At 37.0% G+C, this 25,783-nt stretch overlaps 1 protein-coding gene across 2 annotated transcripts in view; it reads left to right on the top strand.

The window, feature by feature from the left end:
• PPP1R1C (protein phosphatase 1 regulatory inhibitor subunit 1C) overlaps nt 1–25,513 on the top strand; it is a 118,754-nt gene extending 93,241 nt beyond the window's left edge. For both annotated transcript variants that reach the window (XM_047871574.1, XM_047871573.1), the window contains exon 5: nt 25,372–25,513. In XM_047871574.1, the coding sequence (XP_047727530.1) occupies nt 25,372–25,460 (89 nt within the window). In that variant the 3' untranslated portion in view covers nt 25,461–25,513. The remainder of the gene's footprint in view (nt 1–25,371) is intronic.
• Nucleotides 25,514–25,783: the final 270 nt, after the last annotated feature.

Here is a 25,783-nt window from a genome sequence, read left to right as displayed (position 1 = left end):
AGTGGAAAGGCTAGTCCTTTTCCAGGAAATTTAAAAAAAATTCCCAGTTTTGAGATAAACTTTTTATGTATTTCCTCAATAGTCATAATTGTCCGTGGATTGTACATTTTGTTTCACAATTAGCTCTTTTTACCTTTTTAAAGTTTTTATTTAAATTCTAATTAGTTAACATAAAGTGTAGTATTAGTTTAAGGTGTAGAATTTAGTGATTCATCATTTACATACAATACTCAGTGCTCATCCTTAATACCCATCACCTATTTAACCCATTTCCCACCCTACCCCCCACCTCCCCTCAAGTAACCCTCAGTTTGTTCTCTATAGTTAAGAGTCCGTTTTCTGGTTTGCGTCTCATTTTTTTTTTCTCTGTGTTCATCTGTTTTGTTTCTTACATTCCACATATAAGTGAAATCATATGGTGTTTGTCTTTCTCTGACTGACTTATTTCACTTAGCATAATACTCTCTAGCTCCATACACATTGTTGCAAATGACAAGATGCCATTCTTTTTTACATTGTGTGTGTGTGTGTGTGTGTGTGTGTGTAAAGAAGATGTGTACCCCATCTTCTTTATCTATGCTTCAATCAATGGACATTTAGACTCTTTCCATAATTTGGCTATTGTTGATTATGCTGCTATAAGCATCCAGATGCATGTACCTCTTTGAATCAGCTTTTTTTTAATGTTTGTTTATTTATTTGTTTGTTTTGAGAGAGAGAGAGCATGCATGAGCAAGGGAGGGGCAGAGAGAGAGAAGGAGAGAGAGAATCTCAACCAGGCTCCACACTGTCAGTGCAGAGCCTGATGTGGGGCTGCATCCCAGAAACTGTGAGGCCATGACCTGAGCCGAAATCAAGAGTCAGACACGTTATTAACCGACTGAGCCACCCAGGTGCCCCAGTACTTTTGTATCCTTTCGGTAAACACCTAGTAGTGTAATTGCTGGGTAGTAGGGTAGTTCTATTTTTAACTTTTTGAGGTACCTCCTCCATACTGTTTTCCAGAGTGGCTACACCAGTTTGCATTCCCACCAACAGTGTAAGAGGGTTCCCTTTTTTCTGCATCCTCACCAGTATCTGTTGTTTCCTTTGTTGTTAATTTTAGCCATTCTGAGGTGATATCTCATGGTAGTTTTGATTTGTCTTTCCCTGATGATCAGTGATGTTAAGCATCTTTTCATGTGTCTGTTAGCCATCTGTATGTCTTCTTTAGAAAAATGTGTATTCATGCAAAAGAATAAACCTGGACTGCTTTCTTATACCATACACAAAAATAAATGCCAAATGGATTAAAGACCTAAATGTGAGACAGGAAACCATCAAAATTATGGAGGGGAACACAAGCAGGAACCTCTTTGGCATTGGCAGCAGCAACTTCTTACTAGACATGTTTCCTGAGGCAAAAGAAACAAAAGCAAAAGTAAACTGTTGGGACTTCATCAAAATAAAACCTTCTGCACAGCAAAGGAAACAATCAACAAAACTAAAAGGCAACCTACAGAATAGGAGAAGATGATTACAAATGACATATCTGATAAAGGGTTAGTATTTAAAACGTATAAAGAACTTATAAAACTGAACACCCAAAAAACAAAGAATACAGTTTAAAAATGGACAGAGTTTTTTGTCTTTTTAAAATAGCAAGCAGGTATAGATATTTCTATGGATTGTCTCATTTTAATTACACAGCATAAAGTATGCAAGAATACAGAGCAACATGGTAGACAACCAGTTGGCAATTTCCTTTAACCACAATAATCATCACTATATTGCTAATGAATTAGTACTCTTCTTGGTTATATACTGTGTTACTAATAAAATGAATGATAGTACATATCAATCTCTGAAAATTAGATTGAATAATTTTATTATCTAGGCAAGTAAGTTTCCTTAGTTTAATTCTGTGCCCAGCATTATTTTCCAATAGCACAAAATATTTTAAAATTTATATTTATTTAAATCTATTCCATGTTTACATGCTTATAGTTTATTTTGACTACTCACATGTTTATAAGTTATACATTTGAATTTGGTTTTCATTTGAACATCTGACCAAAAGCAAATCATTTCAAATATAAATATTTAGTCTCTCAAGAAGAAATGGATTTATTTTCTCTTAGTATTCATGCGTAGTATATATGTTTCATTTGGACATTCTTGTCTATGGAGATTTCACAAACCTATCCAAAAAAATATTTTGTATAAAGATAAATACTAATTCTGATTAGATAGCAGTTCAAAACCTAGGCCAAAATTCATTTTGTCACCTGATGTTATGTCAGATTACTATTAAACAATTCTCTTGAACTATGAATTTGTGTGTGTGTGTGTGTGTGTGTGTATGTGTGTGTGTGTGTGTGTGTGAGAGAGAGAGAGAGAGAGAGAGACAGAAAGAGAGAGAGAGAGAGGGAGAGAGAGATAGAGAGTAGAGACAGAGATAGATGAAGCTATGTAGTTGAATATACTTTGTTAAAATAAGGTTGCAGGTGGATAAAAGTTTTTTTCAATCTTAAACAAGTAGTAAATTGGGTGACATTTGCTGTTTATAAAAGATGAAAACCAGATTAGAATTTATTTCTGCTCTAACCTCTGCTGACTAGATAAACCCAGTTTCTTTAAATTTTGTGCTTAATATTTTTAAACTGAATATTTTGAAAAAGATAGTCTAGGATGAATAGATAAAAACACTCTGAATGTAATCTCCCAGAAATGGCAAGACAATCTTAATTTCTATAAGAATTTCTCTAAAATTCTTAACTTCTCTAAGACAATAAATTTAGGTAATATGCCAGGTTTTGAAAGTCAAATGCTTTCAGATGATAACTGGTAAGTTTCCCATAACATGTTAAGCCTCAGGCTAAATTTTTTAACATCCAATTTTCCTATGTGCATATGCACAGTCTTCACAGTTACATGAGACTATAAACCATTATTTTAAAAATAAAAACTTTAAAATTTGAAAATAAAAATAGGTAACCTGTTTCCCAGGGCCGATCAAATTATTCAGAAGTTTTGCTTTCCTTTCCCAGAAACAAATACTAAAAGCAGTTAACCAAGATCAAAATTAAAAGAGAATAAATGAGTGTATAGTTTTAGATATGTTGAGTTTATTGCCTGTATTGGTAAAGATATGTTTTAATCTTGAAGAAGTAATAAATTATGTTGGGACAATACTGACATTTAAGAAGTTAGTAAAAGCAGAAAAATGTAACACAAAGGGGACTGAGAAGGAGGACTAATCAAATGCAGCATGGGGGTTCCTGGTAGAATGATATCTTAGAAGGCAAGAGAGGTTGAATCCTCAAAATAGAGTGAACCTTTAACAGTGGCAAAGGCACAGGGCACCTTGGTGGCTCAGTCGGTTAAGCGTTGACTTTGGCTTAGGTCATGATCTCAAGTTCATGAGTTCGAGCCCCGCACCGGGCTCTGTGCTGACAACTTAGAGCCTGGAGTCTGCTTCAGATTCTGTGTCTCCCTTTCTTTCTGCTCCTCCCCCGCTCATGCTCTGTCTCTCTTTCAAAAATAAATGAAAACATTTTTTAAAAATTAAAAAAAAAAACAGTGGCAAAGGCTGAGGAATGGTGAAATAAGATGAAAGCTTAAGAAATGCCAGTTGGGTTAGGCCAGTCAAAGGTCACCTACAAACAGTTTTGGCGAAGAGATTGGAGTGGAAATCATATGGGAAATTTATATGGGTTGAGTGCACAGGAGGTGAGAAATTGGGCTCAGCAACATAAACAGCTTCATTTCTTACAGGATGAGATACAAGCAAGAGGAATATGCATGGTTAAAGGAGGTTTATGTTTATTTGCTTATTTTTAGTATAGAAGATACTTGAGTGTGTATTACAAACTGAGTGGAAGAAAGCAGTAGAGAGAGGAGAGAATGAAGTTCTAGATAGAAAGCAAATGCAGATCCCTGAGCAAACTAGAGTTGGGGATGTGTATGGGAATTCTCCCAAGACAATGGGCACTCCCAATCTCCCTTACCCTGCTCTATTTTTCTTTTCTCTTAGCATTAGTTACCTTGTATAATACTATATAATATATGTATTTGTTACATTTATCACTTGTCTTTTCCACCTCTCCACCCTCAACCTCCTTTGTGACCTTTTTAATAATATTTTTATTTAAATTCTAATTGGTTAATATATAGTGTATAGTGGGTTTCAGGAGTAGAATTTAGTAATTCCTCACTTACATATAACACCCAGTGCTCATCACAACCAGTGCCCTCCTTAATGCCCATCCCCCCCGCCCCCCATCAATCCTTTGTGACCTTTTCATTTCCTGCTATTCCCACTTATCCTTTAAATGGAAGTGTCTTCCCAGGGCTTTACAAAGTTCACAGGGGCAAAAATGTTTATCTTTTCTTTATTCGCATATTTCAAGCATCTAGAACATGATGGGCATGCAATAAATACTTATTGAATGAAAAGCTGTTGGATTGTAGAATTAAAAAAAATAAAATTGGGATTAGCTTGAAATATTTTATTTTCTTACCTCCAAAGCAGGAATAATTAAGCTGTAACTTATAAGAACGGTAAGGTGAAGAAAGATTTCATATATATTGAAAGTTAAACATTCTCTGTAGCAATCAGATGTTATTTGTGGAATAACTCACAAGCCCTGTTTAAATAGCTCACATGCCCTATTTAAGTTCATGATTTGTTTATCTCATATAATAATTTATTTTTATTTTTAATAAGTTGTCATCATTTAAACAATAGACTTAACTCAAAGCTTCAGATTTATGGCTTGTTTTGGAAAGCAAGAGGATGTGGCAATACTTGACTCACACCTCTGTATGACCTCAATCACCTGGATCTGATTTGAGGCTGTCCCCTCACCACCGTCCTCCAGGACATAGGCTCACAAGATAAAGCATGTAATCTTCATTTGCCAAAGTCCTAGCCATTCACTATTGTATCCTCAACATTTAAGTCTACTGTCAATCATCATCTATTATGGAACATGAGCTACTATTTTTTATAATATGGCTCCTTCATCCTGCTTGGCCTCTTTGGGCAAATGTGTCTGCAGTATTCAACTAACAAGTAATTTGTGTTCCAGTGAGGTTTTCCAGTACCCTTAGAAGTAGATTCAACTCCTCACCATGGCTAGTCAGGCCCTACATGAGCTGGCTGCTCCCATCCTCTGACTTCCATTCACAATCTCCACTTGACTTTAAATGCACTTCTATTTTCTGTCGTCAGTGGCCCTCTTCCCTTTTCTTAAATATATCAAGCTCCCTCCAGTTTCTGTGCCTTTACATTTTCAGTTTCCTTTATTGCATTTTTTTTTCAGCTAATCAACATGGCTGGCTGCTAATTTTGCCACATGTGCAAACATTTATTAACAAGCAGCTCCTTCCCTGAGAACCACACAAGTTGTTCTTGAAATCTCAGTGGATTTTATCTTTCTGCCCTTTTAAATTAACCAACAAGCAACTTGCATGAAAGGTTTACTCAAGGCAAGGGGGACAGTTTCCTAGTAGCAGGATTAATTTAAATTGCTAGTCAGAGCCAAGTGACAAAGACTGCCCACAGAACGTATTGGAATCCCTAGCTTCTACTTTGAAGAATGTTTCTATTAGGCTTACTAGATATTTAGACCTTATTCATGCAAATGCAAGGGTGCCCAATTTATCTAGCAGCAGAAATACCTTAACTACCACTCATTTCCCTGAAGAAAAACTATTTCTAGCACATTGTATACTAATTAATAAACTTTCTTATATTGATTGGAGTTACAAATGGTGCTCTTCTGAAGTGGACTTTCCATTAGGGTCCTTCAAATGCTAACTAGCTCTCCCTGGAGTATTAGTCCTGATTAGTGTACTTGAAATATTAATCAACTATCCTTAAGGGGTAGATAAAATTAATACATATTTACTCCTGTACACATACACTCACACATATCAAACTTTCTATTCTGATGTGTTTTGTAGTACATCATAAGGAAACATAATGATTAGGAATCAGTCACTCAGGGTCAAATGATGAGAATTCTTTCCTCCCCACCACTCCCAAACCAATTCTGATTGAATTGACATGGGAATAAAAAATTAGTTTACTACTGGGACTAAGAATGCAATTCAACCCTTTACTCCATCTGTGGAAAGAATGGAATTGGAAAAAATTATTTGCAAAACAATTTAAAATGTATTTGGTTATAGAAATAAGGCTAGTCTTGATTTGGCTTAAAAAGGATATGCTGGTTTTGCATTTCTGGATCTTTATGGGTTAGATAGGCATTGAAGTCTTCCCTGGATAACTATCATGAAACCCAAACTATGTCTTCCCATTTTTCTCTTCCTGATCCTTCAAGTACATTTATTGCAGTGGTGTAGTATTTACTGACAATTTCATAAGATAAAATGAGGACAGGGTCTGCTATCAAATATTCCAAGGTAAACTCTCTAAATTTTCATGAGATATTGGCCTCCTTTCAGGTCTCTCTACCTCTCATGTGACCCAACCGATATCCTTCCCTCTTCCTTTCCCTGAGATGCTACCCAGGCCCTTCTGATTCTGTCCCTTCTCTTCCAAAAGTAAAAGGTTCCCTTTTCTTTCACATGCATAATAATCCTACAATTTTCTCTGAATCCTGGATGCCAGTTGATAGCATAGTCCCCAAAGCCTCCACTATTAATGAATCAAAAAGCAAATGTAGGTCTATTCCTCTGGAGGTTTTGTATGTCAGCAATCTAGAAAAGTAAAACAAAATTCCCCACATTTTACATCTGTCCTTATAAAAAAATAGATTGAGTTCCAAACACCTTACAAACACATTTTTGGAACACAAACTCTTCTTAATTTGTAGACTTCTTGACTAATGGAAAGAGCAAAAAAAAATGCTCATTAATTTTGGATTTTTTTTTCAAATATGATGGATGTGGCTTCTTATGATGATATTTGGTATGTAACAAAAAGGTACAAGCTGTTCTGTCTCAACACACACTGATCTACAGTTACTTGTGTACAGAGTATTAACCTAAAAACAAATACCTAAAAGTAATTGGGAGAATATAATAATCTTCCTAAAATAACTTTGTAGAAAAAAAAACATGAAAAATTTGATTCTAGTAATCAACTCTCCAACAGATGTAATCTGTCTCTCTACATTCTTTTAGTGATGTTTTCTAGGAAAAAAATCAGGCCTGAGGTTATCTGCAATTTTGCAATAATATTGGTGTAGGAAGTAGTTCAGGAGATGTTGGAATTCCTAGGACATTTCCATAATTTATGGAAAAGTACTTAAGAATATTTGAAAGTAATCCTGTCCTGGAAAAATATCAGCCTTATTCCTAAATAGCCTCAGCCCTGCAAGCAGAGAACAGAGACCTATCTAAATATTGTGATGTAAAGGAGCAGTACTAATTTCCTAAATCATCTCCACCTATCATGATCTTTCTTGACACCTGGATTAAAACTGCCATTACTTGAACCTTTCTTTAGAGGTCTGGGAAAAGAATCCATATTCTCCAGGAAAAAATAAATAAATTTTTTAAATGTTCATCATATTATGTCACAAGTGAATGGAGGAAGAGCTTGTGACTGGAATAATGAGATCTTGACCCAAAGGGAAAGAGAAATTGGGTGCCAGAGTGTAAAAATAACTAGATTAGAATTTAGGAATTTTGAGTTCTGATACCAGTTCTGATACTGTCTTGCTAGGGGATCTTGGGCAACTCATTTAATAATTGGCAGACACAATTTCTCCAACTGTGAAATGGGAGTAATAACAGTAGTCCTTCCCACTTTTCAGCATTATATTAAGGATAGAAAAATATATTTATTGCCTTGAAAATTTGAAAAGTGCTATAATATGTTCTTACTATTATTAAACAGGATGATAGAATTAGAATCAGGAAAATAATAGGGAAAGCAGAAGGGAGGCCCATATTAGGTTAGCTCATGTTAATCACAAAAATTGATAATACAGGATGAAGGTGCAAAAAAAGAAAAGAATGAAATTTCCAAAGTAATCTTCTACCCCAAGACAGATTGAATGTCCCACCTGGGGGTTGAGGTAAACCATGCCTAAACTGATTGCCTCAAATTGGCGGAGATCATGATACAAGGGTAAATTAGGTGAATGGGAAAACATAGATGAACAGCAAGAAAAGTATGGCATCAAAAATTATAGATCCAATTTATTTGTATTTCAAAGCCAAATTGAAATAATGATAAGGAGGAAGCTAAAGAGCTAATTTGGGGATTTTAAAAAAGTTTTTCTTTGCTATGTTTTTCTAGAGTCTTCAGGAGATTGCTTTTAATGTGTTATGACATCATGTGTGTCAATGCCTGGTATATCTTCACAATTTACTGAAGTAGATGTTTCGTCTGAGAAAACTGACAGATTTTAAGCATTATAAAGCCTAGGTTGTGATAATTCTGGGCAAAACACTTCTTTTAGAATCACTAAAATTCTGTCATCTGGTTGTTTACAGATCTACACAATAAGAGCTGACCATAAATGTTCAGGGTTTTGTAATAATAAAACTATTGCCTCAGGAACCAAAGAAACCATGAAATAAGTTGCAATGATTTTGACCTCTGACCTGCAAGTTTATGATATCCATCCTTCAGAACTTGCCTTGCCATAAGGAGACAATTACTGATTTTGTAAAAAAAAAAAAAAAAAAAAAAAAAAAAAATCTCCTAAATCTCCTCTAGTACTTTACCAGTAATGGATCTAAGGTTTAGATTTAATTTGAAGGACACTCTTGAGACATATTGGGAACATTTCTCATTTTTGTCTGGTTCTGAGGTCATCATATGTTTCATTCAAAGCTGGAGGTAGAAGCAAAAAAAAAAAAAAAAAAGAAAAGAACAAAAAAGAAATATCCCAGTTGCCTTTCATTTCTCTTTTCTGTCTTCCATGCCAAGAGATCATTCCAGGGAAGATACAAGATAAGGAGAATAGACTATTCAGGACACTTTAGGTTTTACATGTCAAAACCCAAACCTAATTAGTTCAGGCAAAGGGAAATTTATTGAAAGATTACTCAGTTACCTATGTTAAGGGTAAACAAACTAGGAGCAAAGGAAAGAAAGGAAGCAGCTGAGTCTCAGGAAATGGATAATCAAAGGCTGCCTGTCTTCCATTTCCTTTACTTTGTCTATTGACTTCATCCTCCTTGTGGTCCAGGGCAGACGGGCCATCTCCTCATGTAGGAAGTATGGTCATCAAGAGTAAGCAAGTTTAACATTTTACACCACCTATAATTTCAAAATGCACTTGTAATGACTTGGTTTCAAACAGCAAAATCACAAAGGAAGCATTATGATTGGCCCAGCATGGGTCAGGTGCCCCTCGTGTTGGCAACGATGGCCACAGGGCAAGGTAATATAAGAACCAGGCAGTGCTGATGATTACCTCATGTTTGGAGTGGTTCCTTAAAGAAAATGAGTGAAGAGAAGAGTCATTCCCTGTAAGCAGGGGAGGGTAAGAAGCATCGTGGAAAAGACTAATCAATAAATACTCATTATAAAGTACAAATCAAGAATACATGGGTAATAATATTTGTTGAAAAGTAAACAAATCTTCCTTAGAAACTTAGAAAATCATACCTCTTATTTCTGCCCACTTCTAATTATATTCTGGTAGTACTATTGGTGAATTTTCACAACATGGCAACCTCCAGTTATAAAAAAGGATCGCATTCTGAAAATTGGTAAGGGATTTGGCTCTGAAAATACATAAAATCAATGCTACCAATGAGTGGTATTTTTTAAGTCAGTTTATAGAAGCAGAATCCATAATATGCCTAAATTATTATAGTAACAGTCCATTTCAATGTCACCAAACATTCATCAGAGTATCTTTCTAAAGAGCCCAGCTTCCACACACCATGGAATACATTTTACCTCTTAGTGATTTACCTCTTAGTGGACATCATGCAACTAGATCATGGTTGGGTGAGAGAGGGCATGAAAAGTAACTCTGCTGGGATCCCTAGGCACTCTCTATGTCTAGTGTGGTATGATGCAGACAGTATGGAATAAAAGTCTGATGACCTGTATTCTGCATTGAGTGACTGCTACTTGCTATGAGACTTCAGAAAATGGGCCTTGGTTTCTACATCTTAATATGATGGTGGTGCTGGTGGTGGTTCTGGTGGTATGTACGTGTTAGGAAGAAGCTGGACTGCTATTTATATTCAAGACTACCTTTTAAAGTTCTTTCAACCCTTAAAGGTTGTACTTCTGTGATTGAGAAAATGTGCTTTCTTACAGCACTATCGCTACTTAAGGGAAGGCAACTCTCTGGGCTAATAGTTATATGGGGAGGAGACTATAAGGGGATGGAGCAGGAACACAGGCTGTTCTCCTTCTGTGCCCATTGGTTTCTATGTCTTCCTTATTAAACCATCTGGATGACAGGAGACTCTGGCCACTTTCCTTTTTTTGAGGTTCCCTGTATTAATAAATGATGTAATACCAAAACAGGATTGCAAGCATGATAGATTTGTCAATATTTTCATTTGACATAAAAATACTTAGGATATAATATAATTAAACTATTCATAATTATGATATTTACAAAAAAATAATTCATGGCATAATCCAGGTACTATGATCTAATAATCAGATGTGTGTAAAGTTTTATGAGATTTTTTTTTAAATTATCACTAAATTTGTCAATAAATATATCTGTGATTATACAATCACATATATACATATGAACCCATTTGGAGATTATATCAATAGCCCAATTCATGCCAAGTGTTGCATAAGAGGTCCTAGGCAAATGACCCGTCTCACATTTTGTGTGTGAGGTGCTGCTCCCTTGTGTTAGTAAACTGGAAACTATTTCTAGTTAGTATATCAAACCAAAAATAAAAGTGCTGTCTATTCTCAATAATTTCATTTTATTTCTAAAAATCTTGTGATTACCTTATATTTTTCCTCAGAGTAGTTTCCATTATTTGAAGGAGAAATAAAAATAAATAACTAAGAAAAGTTAAACAGATGAATGGACAACAAATTTGGGGAACAAACTGAAATGCTTTGACATCATTTGGGGGGTGTGATAAGCCATAAACATACTTCAAGAGAATTCTTCCTCTCCAACTGCGGGTTTAAATGAAATTCAACATGGGGTTTTGAAAAAACATACATTAATTTTTATTAATAATCTTAGAAGAATATTATTAATGTAATAATCTTACATTTTTATAAATTGAATGAAATGTTTGTACACTGAAATTAAGATTGTTTACCTTTTTAAGAGAGAAATTTGCAAATTCAAAAGCCAAGATTTTAGAGTAATTGATTTATAATGTTCGAGAGAGTTGGGGGTTCCAATTTTGGTAATGAAAAAAGAAAATTTCAGGTAAGTGTTGAGAAACTAAGGAAATTAGGTAAGTAAATGCTTTTTCCCCCTAGCTACTACATTTGAATATCATAAGGTAGAAATAACAGAATATTATCATTTTAAGCAAAAAAATGTATTAATTATTTTTCTTCATCATGTAAACTATGTAAAATTGCTACTGCCTGTAGAACTTGAGTGTACAATTGCTCCTTTGCATCAAGTATGTTTAATAAAATCAATATTTAAGAAGACATAAGAAAAAAAAATGGTATCAGTTCATCCGAGGAGAGTTTGCTAAAGATCTATGTAAAAGAAGAGATACTGTGATTTTACATCTGGGAGACAAGTGAAACAGACCAACTGTAGGGCAGCAAATCAAAGAAGAAAGTAGGTCAGTGAGCCCCATGGCAATACAAAGAATTGCTGTTATTTAAAGGGATGGTCAGAGAGTTACACTGGCTATGAACCAGAATGGCTAACAGAACAATGGTAAATGAACAGAAAAGCAGGGTCAGAGCAACACAGTTGCAAGGCTCTGAGTGTGAACTGCATGTCCTTGGGTCGGGCAGAGGATGAAACAGCAGAACAATCTCGTCATTCAGAAGCTTCCTGGCGGCCAGCAAGCTGCATAATGAGAAGCAAACTGAGCTGAGGCCCTCCACAGACAAAGTGGAGGAAAACAGCCTCAGGATATAGAGAGAACTGAGCAGAGTTTTGAGACTGGATGAGAACTATCAACTCATCAAGATTAGCACTTTCCAATAAAAGAAAATGTTAAGTAACAAGAGAAACTCTGAGGAGACCAAAATAATTAAATCCATTTGTTGTAAAAGCCATATGCCCAATGGGATTAATTACCTGTGTTTGGGGATCAGAGCAACATTGTATACTGGGGAAAGTACCATTTCTTGTTTCCATCTTTAAGATTTACTACACATTTTCTTGAACTAGGTGGAATTTTAGAATAATAACTGCTAAGTGAGTCTAGACTGATAACCTAAAAAAGCATAGGAAACTGAGAAGAACAAAATAACTCCAGACCAAGAACACTCTACTTTTTCTATCATAGAAGATGTGACTTCAGTCGGTGGAAAAGAAGTTCATTCATCTGGGGAAAAAAAAATTGGCTAGATTGAAAATTATTTAATCTTTGAATAGGAAATGTTTTTAATGAAAGTGCGATTGAAGTCAGTTCTTCACTTAAAATGAACTAAGCATCTATGATGTTAAGGCATTGTTCTAGGAGTGAAAAAATTAAGAATGATTGAAACAGGAAAATGAAGTATATCTTTCAGGAAATGTTGAAGCTTACTTAAGAAATGTGGTTAAAAGTTTTATGTGAAAGCCATCTTCATGGTTGTAAGTTTTGTGTCAGTTGTGTTTACTTGTCTAGGTTTAGGCATTAGGACTATAGAGAGTTGGGCTTTATATCAATTGTAGTTCCGTCAGGTATAATGCTCTACTTTATATCTGATAATTTTCCTTGCTTTGAAGTCTGTTTAGTCTGAAAGTGAAACCAAACCAAAGTGAGTTCGCTCCTTGGTGAGTTACAGATACACCAGGTGGAAATGTCGCACAAAGTAAACTTTATTTTTGCAGCAAATAAGGAGATCACAGGGAATAACTTTCAAAGCCGTGACTCCCTGAACAAGGGTGGATGGGTTCCTTTTATTTAGACTTAGGATAAATATTTAAAAGGGGGAGCCTTGTCACCATATATAGAGGCAGGCATAAGGTTGTGAAACATGCCTATATATACATTGTATGTTATGTAAATGAGGCTTATACTCCTCCTTGGGTGGAGATTTTAGTATTATAATGAGGTAAATGTAATTGTCGGATATTCTAGAGCTCACTCCATGGTCCATCTGTGCAGGGTTGAGGTGGGTTTACTGGTCTGAGTGGTCTGGGCCAACTGGAGGTCTTGTTAAGAGCAGTTGGTATCCCTCAAGGGGTTATTTCACTTTCCATTTGCTTGAGTTTAGAGACAAGCTGGGGAAAAAAGCTTAAGGAAAAGTGTGGGACAAAGGTGGACGAGTACAAGCAGGTGGGCAGTAAAGGTCAGATCTGTGGGTCTAGCTGGTAAAAAAGTAATATAGCTATTCCTGCTTTCTTTGATTAATGTTAGCAAAATATATTTTCTCCACACGTTTATACTTTTAATCTGTATATGTCTTTTTATTTGTTTATTTATTTATTTATTTATTTATTTATTTATTAACTTATTTATTTTTAAATGTTTATTTATTTTTGGGAGAGAGAACATGCACACACACAAGCAGGGGAGGGGCAGAGAGAGAGACAGAGGATCCAAAGTGGACTCTGTGCTGCTCTGTGCTGAGAACAGTGAGCTTGATGTGGGGCTTGAACTCATGAACTGTGAGATATGACCTGAGCTGAAGTCTGATGCTTAACTGACTGAGCCACCCAGGCACCTCACCTATTTAAAGCAAATTTCTTATAGACAATCTATAGTTGGGTCTTATATTAATAAATACCATGCTTTCTGTTTGTTGCCCTTGTTCTTTGTCTCTATTTTTGTCTCCCACTCTTTTTTGCCTTTTGTAGTTTAAAAAAAAAATTTTTTAATGTTTTCATTTATTTTTGAGAGACAGAGCACGAGTTGGGGAGGGGCAGAGAGAGAGGGAAACACAGAATCTGAAGCAGGCTCCGGGCTCTGAGCTGTCAGCACACAGCCCAACACAGGGCTCGAACTCATGGACCACAAGATCATGACCTGAGCCAAAGTTGGACACTTAACCAACTGAGCCACACAGGTGCCCCAGCCTTTTGTAGTTTTAATGGAGCGTTTTGTATCATTCCATTTTTTCTCCTTTCTTAGCCTATTGGGTATACTTTTTATTTTTATTTTTGTTTTTTATTTTTATTTTTTTAAGTTTACTTATTTTGAGAGAGAGAGAGAGAGAGAGAGAGAACATAAACGAGAGAGAGAGGCACACAGAGAGAACCCCAAGCAGGTTCCACACTGTCAGTGGAGAGCCCGATGCGGGGTTCGAACTCACAAACCATGAGATCATGACCTGAGCTGAAATCAAGAGTTGGACGCTTAACCGACTGAGCCACCCAGGCACCCCACTTACACTTTTTAAAAAAATTTTTAGTGGTTGCCCTACAATTTGCAGCATACATTTACAACTAATCCAAGACTATTTTCAAATAACACTATACTACTTCACAGATAGTATACCTTATAAAAATAATGCAGTAATCTTATTCCTCTCTCTTATACCTTAAATCATCATTGTCATTCATTTCACTTATATATAAGCAACATAAACATATATATAACATATATACATAAGCATATATAATTGAATACATTGTTGCTATTATTAATTTTGAACATCTGCTATTAAATCAATTAAGAATAAGAGAAGTTAAGGTTTTTTTACCTTCATTTATTCCTTCATTGATGCTCTACCTTTCTTTATGTAGATCATGTTGTTGATCTATATTATTTTCCTTCTATCCAAAGAATTTCTTTCAACATTTCTTGCAAGTCAGGTCTACTGGCAACAAATTTCACTCAATTTTTGTTTGTCTGAGAAAGTCATTATTTCTCCATTTTTGAAGAATAATTTCAGAGTACAGAATTGTAGGTTGCTGGGGTTTTTTTCTGTCAACATTTTAAATATTACTCTTCACTCTCTTCTCTCTTGCATAGTTTCTGAGGAGCAGTTGGATGTGATTATTATCTCTGTTCCACTATGAGTAACATGTTTTTTTCCTCTGGCTTCTTTCAGGGTTTCTTTCTTTCTTTCTTTCTTTCTTTCTTTCTTCTTCTTTCTTTTTTCTTTCTTCTTCTTCTTCTTCTTCTTCTTCTTCCTTCTTCTTTCTTCTTTCTTCTTCCTCTTCCTCCTCCTCCTCTTCTACTTTCTTCTTCTTTCTTCTTCTTCTTCTTCTTCTTCTTCTTCTTCTTCTTCTTTCTTCTTCTTCCTCTTCCTCCTCCTCTTCTCCTTCTTCTTTCTTCTTCCTCGTCTTCTTCTTTTGTTTGTTTTCCTGTGTTTTTCCTTTTTTTTCTTTATCTTTGATTTTATGTAGTTTGACTACTGTATTTGTAGGTGTAGTAATTTGGGCATTTATCCTGTGTTGGAATTCTCTGAGCTTCCTGGGTGTATGATTTGGTGTCTGACATTAATTAGAGAGAAATTCTCAAGTCATGTCTTTAAATATTGCCTCTATTTCTTTCTTTCTTTTTTTCTCATTCTGGTATTCCCATTATAAGTATGTTACACCTTTTGTAGTTGTCTCACAGTTCTTGAATTTTCTGTTTTTTATTTTTCTTTTTCTCTTTGCCTTTCAGTTTTGCAGTTTTCTATTGTCGTATCTTCAAGCTCAGACATTCTTTCCGCATCCATGTCCAGTCTGCTAATGAGCCTGCCAAAGACATTCTTTGTTTCTGTTACAGTGTTTTTGATCTCTAGTGTCTCTTTTTTTATTTTTCCTTAGAATTTCCATTTCTCTGCTTACATTATCCATCTGTTCTTTCAGGTTATCTACTTTTTCCATTAACCTCCTTAGCATATTAATTATAGCTTAAAACACAGTTTCTGGTGTGATAATTCCAACATTACTATCATATCTGACTCTGGTTCTCATTTTATTCAGTCTCTTCAAACTGTGTTTTTTGCCTATAGAATGCCTTGTAATTTTTGTGGAAAGGTGAACATGATGTGTTGGGTAAAAGGAACTGTGGTAAACAGACCTTCAGTAATGTGGTAGTGAGGGGCAGGGAGGAAGTGTTCTGTAGTCTATTAATAGATTTCAACCTTTTAGTGAGCCTGTGCCTCTGGACTTTAAACCTCAGTCTCCTTCCTCCCCACTTAGGTAGGACACGATGGCTGAAGGGAATGGAATTAGGTATTTCTCTCTGCTGCCCCCACCCCCAAGTATGTTAGTCTTTGATAACCCCAGAAGGTTAAGCTCTGGTAAAAACCTCTTAAGAGCAGACCTTGTTAAGAAGAACAGAATGCTCTGTTTTTGAAAATGGCCACTATTTGTCTTCCTTGTCAAAAGCAAGAGGATGGGGCACCTGGGTGGCTCATTCGGTTAAATGTCCAAATCTTGGTTTCAGCTCTGGTCATGATCTCATGGTTTGAGCCCTTGCCTTGGGCTCTGTGTTGACGGGAGCAGAGCCTTCTTGGGATTCTCTGCCCCCCACGGGCCCCCCCCCCCGTCCTTCTCCCTCTCTCTCGCTCTCTCCCCCACTCATGCTGTCTCTGTCTCCCTCAAAAATAAATAAACATAAAACATTTTTAAAAAGCATGAGGAGATTTTTTTCTCTGCTTTTTATTGCAAGAATCTAGTAGAGCTCCAGGAGGTAAAATTCACAAAAAGGTGAGGGCCCTAAATGGCTGTGCTCCTGCCCCTGGAGTTTTTAATCTGTCCATCTTGTCCACAATGAGCCCTCAGCCATTCATCCAGTACAGCTCAGGTTTTCCTCCCTGGAAGTGCTTCCTGCATGGGTTTCTGCTCCTGTAAGTTGTGTTTTTCTGTATCCACCTTTCTGTGTTTCCATATTTTGGCAGTGTTTTGCTTTGTGTCCTTACTTCTCTAATGGTAGATCTAAGAGTTGTTGATTTTTTTTAGCTTGTTCAGCTTTTTACTTGTTGCAATAGAGTGGTGACATCTAAGTCTAAACTCTTTATATCGTGGACCATAGAGTTATTCTTTGAAAATGCAGATCAGATCATGTTACTCTTCTACTCAAACAAACAAACAAACACAACAAAAATATCTGTCAGTAGCTTCATAGAATAACAGCCAAAATGCTCATAATATCCCCTACAAGGTCGTACATTTTCCTACATCGTCAGGCTCCTCCTCCTCCCTGCCTGGATTCATCTGTCTGAGCTTACCTCCTACTGCTACCTCATTCCTGACACTCCAGGCTCATTGCTGTCCTTTGACCACAGCAGGCATGGCATGCTTGAGACAAAGCCTTTACAATTTTTGTTCCATTTGCCTGGGACGGTCTTCTCCCACTTAGCTTCACAACTCACTCCTACCTTCTTTCAGTCCAGTCAGGGTCTTTTCTCCTTGTGAGGAAGCTCTGTTGTTGTCACAAGGTTTCTCAGTGAGATTAGAATCAGAGCCGGATGATTTGATTATGTTTGGGCATATATTGGCATCAGGCTATGGTAGCCTATAGTGATCATTGCTTCAACAGAAAAGTACCCCGCTTAGAAGACAGAGCCTTATAAAATGCCAGCACAGGACATCCTCCTGTGGGCATTCTTAAAAAACACAGACAGCATTAGCTTCTGTGGCTGTAAATGCAACTCCCCTTTCATTATTTTATTTTTAGTGCTTTCAGGGCTAACCACTGACTCCTGCTGATTGATGCATTCTTTATTTTAGACATGCTATTGTGTTCAATCAATGGCAGTCAAGTCTTGCAAGCTAGGGAGCCATTCTGTCCCTTTCTAAAGTGAAATTGCTCAACACATTTAGCTCCATTATATGTAGGCTTAAAAATTTAACTCTATTTCTGAGTTCATAGGAAATGCATTAGCTTAGAATCAAAAAGGGGTATTAGAAGGGCACTTGACTGTAGAGGGCAAAAGAGACACTCAGGCTATCAAAGTGATTCTCATCCTAGGCTGAGTAGCAGGACTCTTGCAAAATTCTGGCCCCCACCTCACACTTACTGCAAAGATGTGGGCACTTTACATTTTAAGTAAGGCTAAACTGCTCCCCAAAGATATTATTTGAATTCACACTTCTAACAAACAGCCTGTAAGTATACCTCCTCCCCTATCTTCTTCTCTGTATTTACTGCTAAATCATTTACCTAGGGTTTACTCTTGGGCAACAGCTTTGGTAAAATACATCATAGTAAAATTACATATAAGACATATAATACTTACAAATAGTTATGAGTATCACATAAACATGCCACCCCGATGCCCATGTATGATGGAAAGAGAAGCATATCACATATTTATTCCTCTCCAGAAAAATGCTTCCCTATGTAATAGTGTGTCAAATGAAATGATCATGTGTTGATTTGCAGTTTATATTAACTGACCAGTCACCATTTCAGAACAGAGATTAACTATGCTGCATGTATGTAATTTATTTCAAATAAAGTAGAAAGAGATAGATTTAAGGTAAATTCAGGAGATGATATGCATTTAGCTATGGAATGAAATCAATATGTCTCTTGATCTTTGTGACCCTAAGTGTATTACTGTATTAGCAGTGCATTATAAGTGAATGACAAGAAGATTAACAAAATACATGCAAAAGCATTTGGGGAAACAGCACATTTTCATCCTGAGGTATGTTGGGCCCTGCTATGCATATTATAGGTTACCTTACATTCCTTGAATATATCTAGTATGATTATTTTGATAAAATTTGAAGGGTCAATACACAAGGAACCATTAGAAAATGATCTTTCTAGGGCCACTAAAGACAGTCTTTTGAGATTTTCTGAAGTAGGCCTTCCTAAAATGAATGGCTGTTAATTGTATTTTGCAAATAGTTTTCATATATAGAACTCAGACTTGCTGTTTCCCTTACTCTATCCAGTGTATTCCTCAATAAATAGCTCTCCAGATTAATATATCCCAAGTTGGAACCCTTTTTTCTCATAGCAGAACTCTCCAAATGTTTTATTTGTAGTACTGGTCCATCACACATATTCACAGGATTAACTTCATGTGTGTATACATCATCACCGTTTGACCTACATCCCCATCTAATCTGTAGTTGTGTCTCTCCCATGCTCAACACACAGTAGGGGCTTTATAACTTTATTATATTTAACTCATTTTGCTTGATGATTACTGTCTCATCTGCCAGACTAGACCATGATATATTTTTTGTGTCTCCCAGAGTCCTGTATCAGGTTTGAGCATAGCAGAGAGAAAGGCTGTCTTTTTTGTAATATTCTGAACATTATTTGTAACTTGGTTCTGTTCTGGGAATGTTCCTGGGTGAGATTAAATTCTACATCTTTTTTATTCTAAATTCCATTAAAAACACCCACAACAACAACAACAGCGACAGACTGAAAAGTTACATCTAACTCTATCAGCTATGTAAGGTCCTTTCAAGGAATGTGATAATGAAAAGGGCCTTGTGATCTTGTCCCTTTATTTTTCTTCAGTTTTTAACTTGGGAAAAGTCAATGACAGGGCAAGATTGAGTCTTGGTGACCCAGATGAAAAGACCCCAGTAGGATTTAGGGGCCAAGGTTTGTGTCTCAGATCAGCCAATGACTTCTGTGTGAATTTAAGCAAGTCACTTTGCCATCTGAAATTGTTCCTTCATCTTTAAACTAAAGGGATTAAACCTGGATTCATGCTCACAATTATTTGTGGGTCAGACTCCTCTGAGATTCTACTGAAAACCATGGGCCTTTTCCCCCCTAAAGCACAAATACGACTATAAATAGAATTCCAAGAGGGTCAGAGGCTCTGTAAAATCCACCCACATATTCCCTAGAGGACTTTAGAATGATTTTTAAGGTCTAAAGTATGTGGCTAAAATAAATAAATAAATAAATAAATAAATAAATAAATAAATAAAAATCCATTTGCTACTCTCAATGTGAATTAGTTTTAAAATGTGGATTTGGGCCATTTATGTCATTAGAAGTCATAATTATTTTATTGTAACTTAAAGTACTCACAGCAGAGCAAATTTTTCAGTAGAAGAGATCTCCTTTATGGACTACTAGTGTCTCAAGGCCAGCGAGGATGTCTGTCCCTCCTGCTCCACAATTCCTGCCTCCTTCTATGACTCTTCTCAGAGATAGACATTTAGGTTAGACTTGAACCCACAGAGTGATGAGAGCTCACTCACATGTTTACTGCTGGACATACATAAAGAGTTTAGGATTTTCTTCTTTGTACTAAACGATAATCTGCCCCTACCCCATAAGTATCAGCTACTGATCCTATTTCTGCTCTCAGAAGCTACATAGATACATTTTAGTTCTTTTTCCAGTCTTTTAGGAATTCAAAGGCAGCCTCTTTTGTCCTCTCTTAATTTTCTGTGTGCCAGGCACTCCAGTTTCAGATACAATTGTTCTAGAAAAGTGATTTCATAAGACTACTTTTTTTTTTTAATTTTTTTTTTTCAACGCTTATTTATTTTTGGGACAGAGAGAGACAGAGCATGAACGGGGGAGGGGCAGAGAGAGAGGGAGACACAGAATCAGAAACAGGCTCCAGGCTCCGAGCCATCAGCCCAGAGCCTGACGCGGGGCTCAAACTCACGGACCGTGAGATCGTGACCTGGCTGAAGTCGGACGCTTAACCGACTGCGCCACCCAGGCGCCCCACATAAGACTACTTTTAATCTCAGTTAATGGAACTCTTGAAACAGAGAGCTCACAATTAGGCAGCATATTCCAGAAAAGGTCTGACAACCCATGGTTGGGAAGTAGTTCGTTAAACTACTGACTACTGTTAGGAATGCTGTGCTGACACCACCAAGAGCCTGGTCCCTAAGCAGGTGATTCTACTGGGTCATGTTGGAATTGTGGTCACCTTAAACCCCTAACTATAATCAATTGAAGCTGCCCTCATCCTGTATTTTTTAGAAGTAACATAATTTTATTTATTGTTTATTTTTGTTTTTGTTTATTTTTTGTTTTTATTTTTTCTTCAATATATGTTTTTTAATTTAAGTTTATTTGCTTATTTTGAGAGAGACAAAGATAGCACAAATGGAGGAGGGACAAAGAGAGAGAGAAAGGGAGAGAGAGAATTCCAAGCAGGCTCCACCCTGGCTGTGTAGAGCCCAATGTGGGTTTCGAACCCATGAAGTTATGGGTCATGACCTGAGCTGAAACCAAGAGTTGGACACTTAACCGACTGAGCCACCCAGGTGCCCCTCTTTGTTTTTTTTTTTTTTTATCTTATTTTTATTTTGAGAGAGAGAGAGAGAGAACAGGCAAGTGGGGGAGGGGGATAGAGAGAGAGAATCCCAAGCAGGCTCCATGGTGTCAGCACAGAGCCCAGTGTGGGGCTCGAACTCATGAACTGTGAGATCATGACCTGAGTCAAAGTCAGAGGCTTAACTGACTGAGCCACCCAGGTGCCCCAGAAGCAACCCCCAGAAGCAATGTAATCTTTCTAAAAATGAAACTCCCTGTTGACCTGAATCTTCCTCCCATCAGCCTCTTCCCAGCTCTTAGAAAGCTTCTGGAGTACTAGTTTTGTCTTTCATTATGCCATCTTTTCCTCTAAGTGTTATGTCGTCTACAGATGTAAATAAGCCTGCCTTCCATCACTCCAAATTAACTGGTAAACATATTGACCTGTGGCTTGCCAAATAGAAGCTTCCCTCTGTGGATTCATTATTCATAGTCCCTCACTCAGTCGCTTTACAATTTCATCCGACTCACATTTACTCACCTGATCTATAGACTGGAGAAGACCAGAGGGATTGTATCCTCTTTGGGGCAACATTTATTTCCTTTCCTTTCCTTCTGTTACTCACCCTCTGTTTTCTTCATTCCTTCATGCGTTCATACTGCATATTTTGGTCTTACATGGAGAAAAGAACCTCAGTTGTGTTTTGGGGGGTCCCTTTGCCTTCTGCCTGTGCGCAGGGCTGGCTGAGTCTGTGCGTGCTCCGGGAGACTCTTTGCCGCACCATGCCGAGTCTGCTGGTGCCGCCAAGGTGTTTAAATACGTGCTTATTAGCATTTGGCAGAGGAGGAGGCTCTGAGGACTTTTTAGCAAGTCCTCAGCCCAAGTTATTTTCTTCCACCTCTACAATGACCTTAATATTAAACGAAGGTTTAAAGAAAATGTAAGCACAAAGTATATGTGTGTTTGGGAATAGGAGGAGAGAGTGGGGAGAAAGAAATTATTAGATAGTCCTCATGGAACTCACACTTTAATCTTAGTGTTACTGCATGGATAAGCAAACAATTGTTGCTGATAGGAGAAAAGATTCAAAGCACAAGTTAACCAACTATCGGTTATCCAAGGGAAAGATGACATGAATGTAAATTGCTTTGAGATCCAAAGAATGTGTCAGTTCTGTGGAGATGTTCGTATGTTATCAACTCCTGCCTCACCAAATCTTTTAATTTTTTTTTTCAACGTTTTTATTTTATTTTTGGGACAGAGAGAGACAGAGCATGAATGGGGGAGGGGCAGAGAGAGAGGGAGACACAGAATCAGAAACAGGCTCCAGGCTCTGAGCCATCAGCCCAGAGCCCGACGCGGGGCTCGAACTCACGGACCACGAGATCGTGACCTGGCTGAAGTCGGAGGCTTAACCGACTGCGTCACCCAGGCGCCCCTCACCCAGAAATAGTTAATGTCACACCTGAAAAAAGGCTAAGAAAGACATCTTCCAAGGTTTGCCCGAGTGATTTTACTTTTAAAAAAGCTTCCCATTATAACTTTGTGACCATTATTATAAAATAAATCAAATGTGGATCAGGATAAGCAAGTAGGTCTATACTCAAGTAAGGGAAGTGATTGACTAATGGTTTAGTAAGTTGGACTTTTTTGGTTACCATATTTTTTTAATGTTTGAGCCCCTCGTATAAACAAATCAATGTTTCCATTAAGCTATTAACCCTAATTTAAAGAAAGTAGTCTTGAACACAACTTTATTGCTCTGTAGTTACCTTGTGGATGAAAGGGATGAGCTCTGGAGGTAATAGAACCTTTCAAACTCAGAGAGGTACAGACATTTCAGCTCAGGGGACTGATAGGTGGCTGAAAGATTACTGTTCTTTAATATTTCAGAGGCAATCCCAATATTGTCTGAGCCAGGTTAATAGGTACTGTAAATCTACAATAAATCTTAGAGAATGATAGGAAAATCTAGGTCAGCAACCAAAAAGCTAAAGGTGAAAATGAATTAGGGTCTCCTGACAATGAAACCTTATGCCTCGTTCACTTATTCATCTATTCAGTAAATCAGTATATACTACAGGAATATGATGTGTCATAACTTATCTTAAAACTACACTATCCTTGGGGCACCTGGGTGGCTCAGTCGGTTGAGCATCTGACTCTTGATTTGGCTCAGGTCATGACCTCATGGTTCATTAGTTCAAGCCCTGCACTGGGCTCTGCACTGACACTAGGGTCCAGCCTGCTTGGGATTCTCTCTCTACCCGCCCTCTCTCTGCCCCTCCCCCACTGATGCTTGCTTGCTCGCTCTTTTAATCAAAATAAATGAATAAAAAGTAAAAAAAAATATATACTACGCTATCCTTACAACCTTGAACAAATCACATACTTTCTTCAAGTCTAAATTTTACCATCCAGGTATCGTCATGGAGTTGTGAGGTTTAGTGACTCAGGTATATAAGACTCTAGCAGAGTAACTGATTGGATGCTGATTGAATGAATGAACTCTCTTCCCTTCTCCTTAACATTTAGACCTCTTCCTCCCACCCTGCAATTTGTAATAATATGAAATAAGTTCCATTTGTTAATAATAAGTGTCTCTCTTTCTTCAGTTTTGGGTCAACAGGAATTGTGAGTGATCTGTGTTTACAGATGAAATTAAAGTATTTAAATATTATTACAACTGATCAAATATTTTTGCAAGAAAATCCACCAAGCCCAAGGATGTCATTCTTTGCCAAACAGCACACTGGGGCTTGCTGACTACAGTGCATGCAAATCTACACTTTTTTTTTTTTTTTGAGTTTCTTTGTTTCATAGGAAACAAGAGCAAGGACTTCCTTTCACTTACCAATTCTAACTGGAATATTTTTCAGTAATACTTAGAAAAATCTCATAAACCAATTTTCTAAAATATGCAAAATATATAAAATTTTTCATTTTAAGTATCAATGCATGAAGTGTCAGCTGTTATGTGTTAACAGAACAGATCCAAGTGAAATGAAAGGTAATTTTGTAGATTGACTATGGTTGTGGTAATTGCCTTCTGGTTAATACTCAAAATTTGGATTAATTTGAAATTATGAAAGAAAAACATGCCAAGACATATGCCAAGTTGTTTATTAATTAACTATATCAGTCATTTATTCCATCAGTATTAACGAGCACCAACTATTTGCCAGGCATCGTGCCTGGGACCCCAAACTGAAACTACATAATTCTGACATCAAGAAGTTTGCTCTAATGAGAAAGATATGTAAACAAATCACTTCTATAAGGTAATTGATACAAGAGAAAATGATCCAAGAGCAGTAGTGAAATATAAGGAAGATCTAGCCAAGTCCACTTGGAAAATAAGAGGAGCCTTCACAGAAGAGGCAGGCTGAGGCGGAGGCATGAGTGGGAGATTATCAGGTGGGTGAGTGGGAAGAAGCTATTTGGCAGTGAGAACAGAGCGAGAAGAGCTGGGAGGCTTGAGGGAGCCTGGAGTGATCAGGGAATGTGGAAGAGGTTAGTGTTGCTAACTCCTAACTCCTAAATTACTGTGAAAGGGGAAGCAGGAAGGGCTGGGAAGGAATGAGTCCACATAGGTAGGGAGAGGCTGGATCATATAAGCCTGTGTACCTTGAGAGGGGTGCCAGTGTTTTGCCTCTCTGTGGGCTGTGGGGGAAGTTACTGAAGAATTTTGTGTACAGATGTTTTGTAATAAAAGGAGTATATTCTGATTCCTAAAGGAGGCTAACAATATCGTGATTCTTTTGTTGTTTACAAGGTACAGAAATGGCACACACATCCCTTTTGTTCCTAGGGGGTTTCTTCAATGGTTCTCATTGTACTAGATTTCAGGGATGCCAAAAGAAATATCTGAACTAAATGATATATGAAAATTACAATAAGAGTCTGTGAGTGGATTTTTAGTTAACAGGTTTTTAATAGGCTGTGATGCAATTCTTCATGGAGAAGATATAATTACAAAGGGAGCCTGTCTCGAATGGAAATTTGGCTGGGTGTGTTTTTATTTCTCAGTGAATTAAAAGGTTTACATAGGGTTAGATTATTGAAATTCTTGGAGAAAACACATATACACCAGAGAATACTTTCCACTCATTTTCTTCATCTCTTGCAGCAAAGCAGTGAACCTGTTAGAAATAAATTTCACTTAAATAGAGCATAATTTTTTATAATTTCAGGAGTTAAGCATCTGAAGGGCCAGAATGAATCAGCATTCCCTGAAGAAGAAGAAGGTGTAAACGAAAGAGAGGAGCAGTGGGACCATTAATTACGGGTCTGCAGCAAGAAGGCTTCTTGGGAATAACTGAACTATTAACTTTTCTGAATATCATATGGAAGGCCACTCCTTGACTTCCAGAAGCATTCTCCACCTCTTCTCTCCACACTCATACAGTAGTAATATACCTCCTGGGAAGCTGTCCCTGATTGAACTTTAGAACTAAGTACAGATTGTTCGATATTACATCCAATTAAAGAATAAACATTTATTTTATGGTGATTTTTCCTTTTAATGACATTTGCATACATGTGAGTGTTCTAACTTTAATACTGCCCAGCTTAATCCCTGATGTCCTACTGAAACGGTTTGCC

This window comes from Prionailurus viverrinus, chromosome C1, assembly GCF_022837055.1.
Source record: "Prionailurus viverrinus isolate Anna chromosome C1, UM_Priviv_1.0, whole genome shotgun sequence".
NCBI lineage: Eukaryota > Metazoa > Chordata > Mammalia > Carnivora > Felidae > Prionailurus > Prionailurus viverrinus.
The sequence above is the reverse complement of the archived record's forward strand: the minus strand, read 5'-3'. Positions and strand labels throughout refer to the sequence as shown.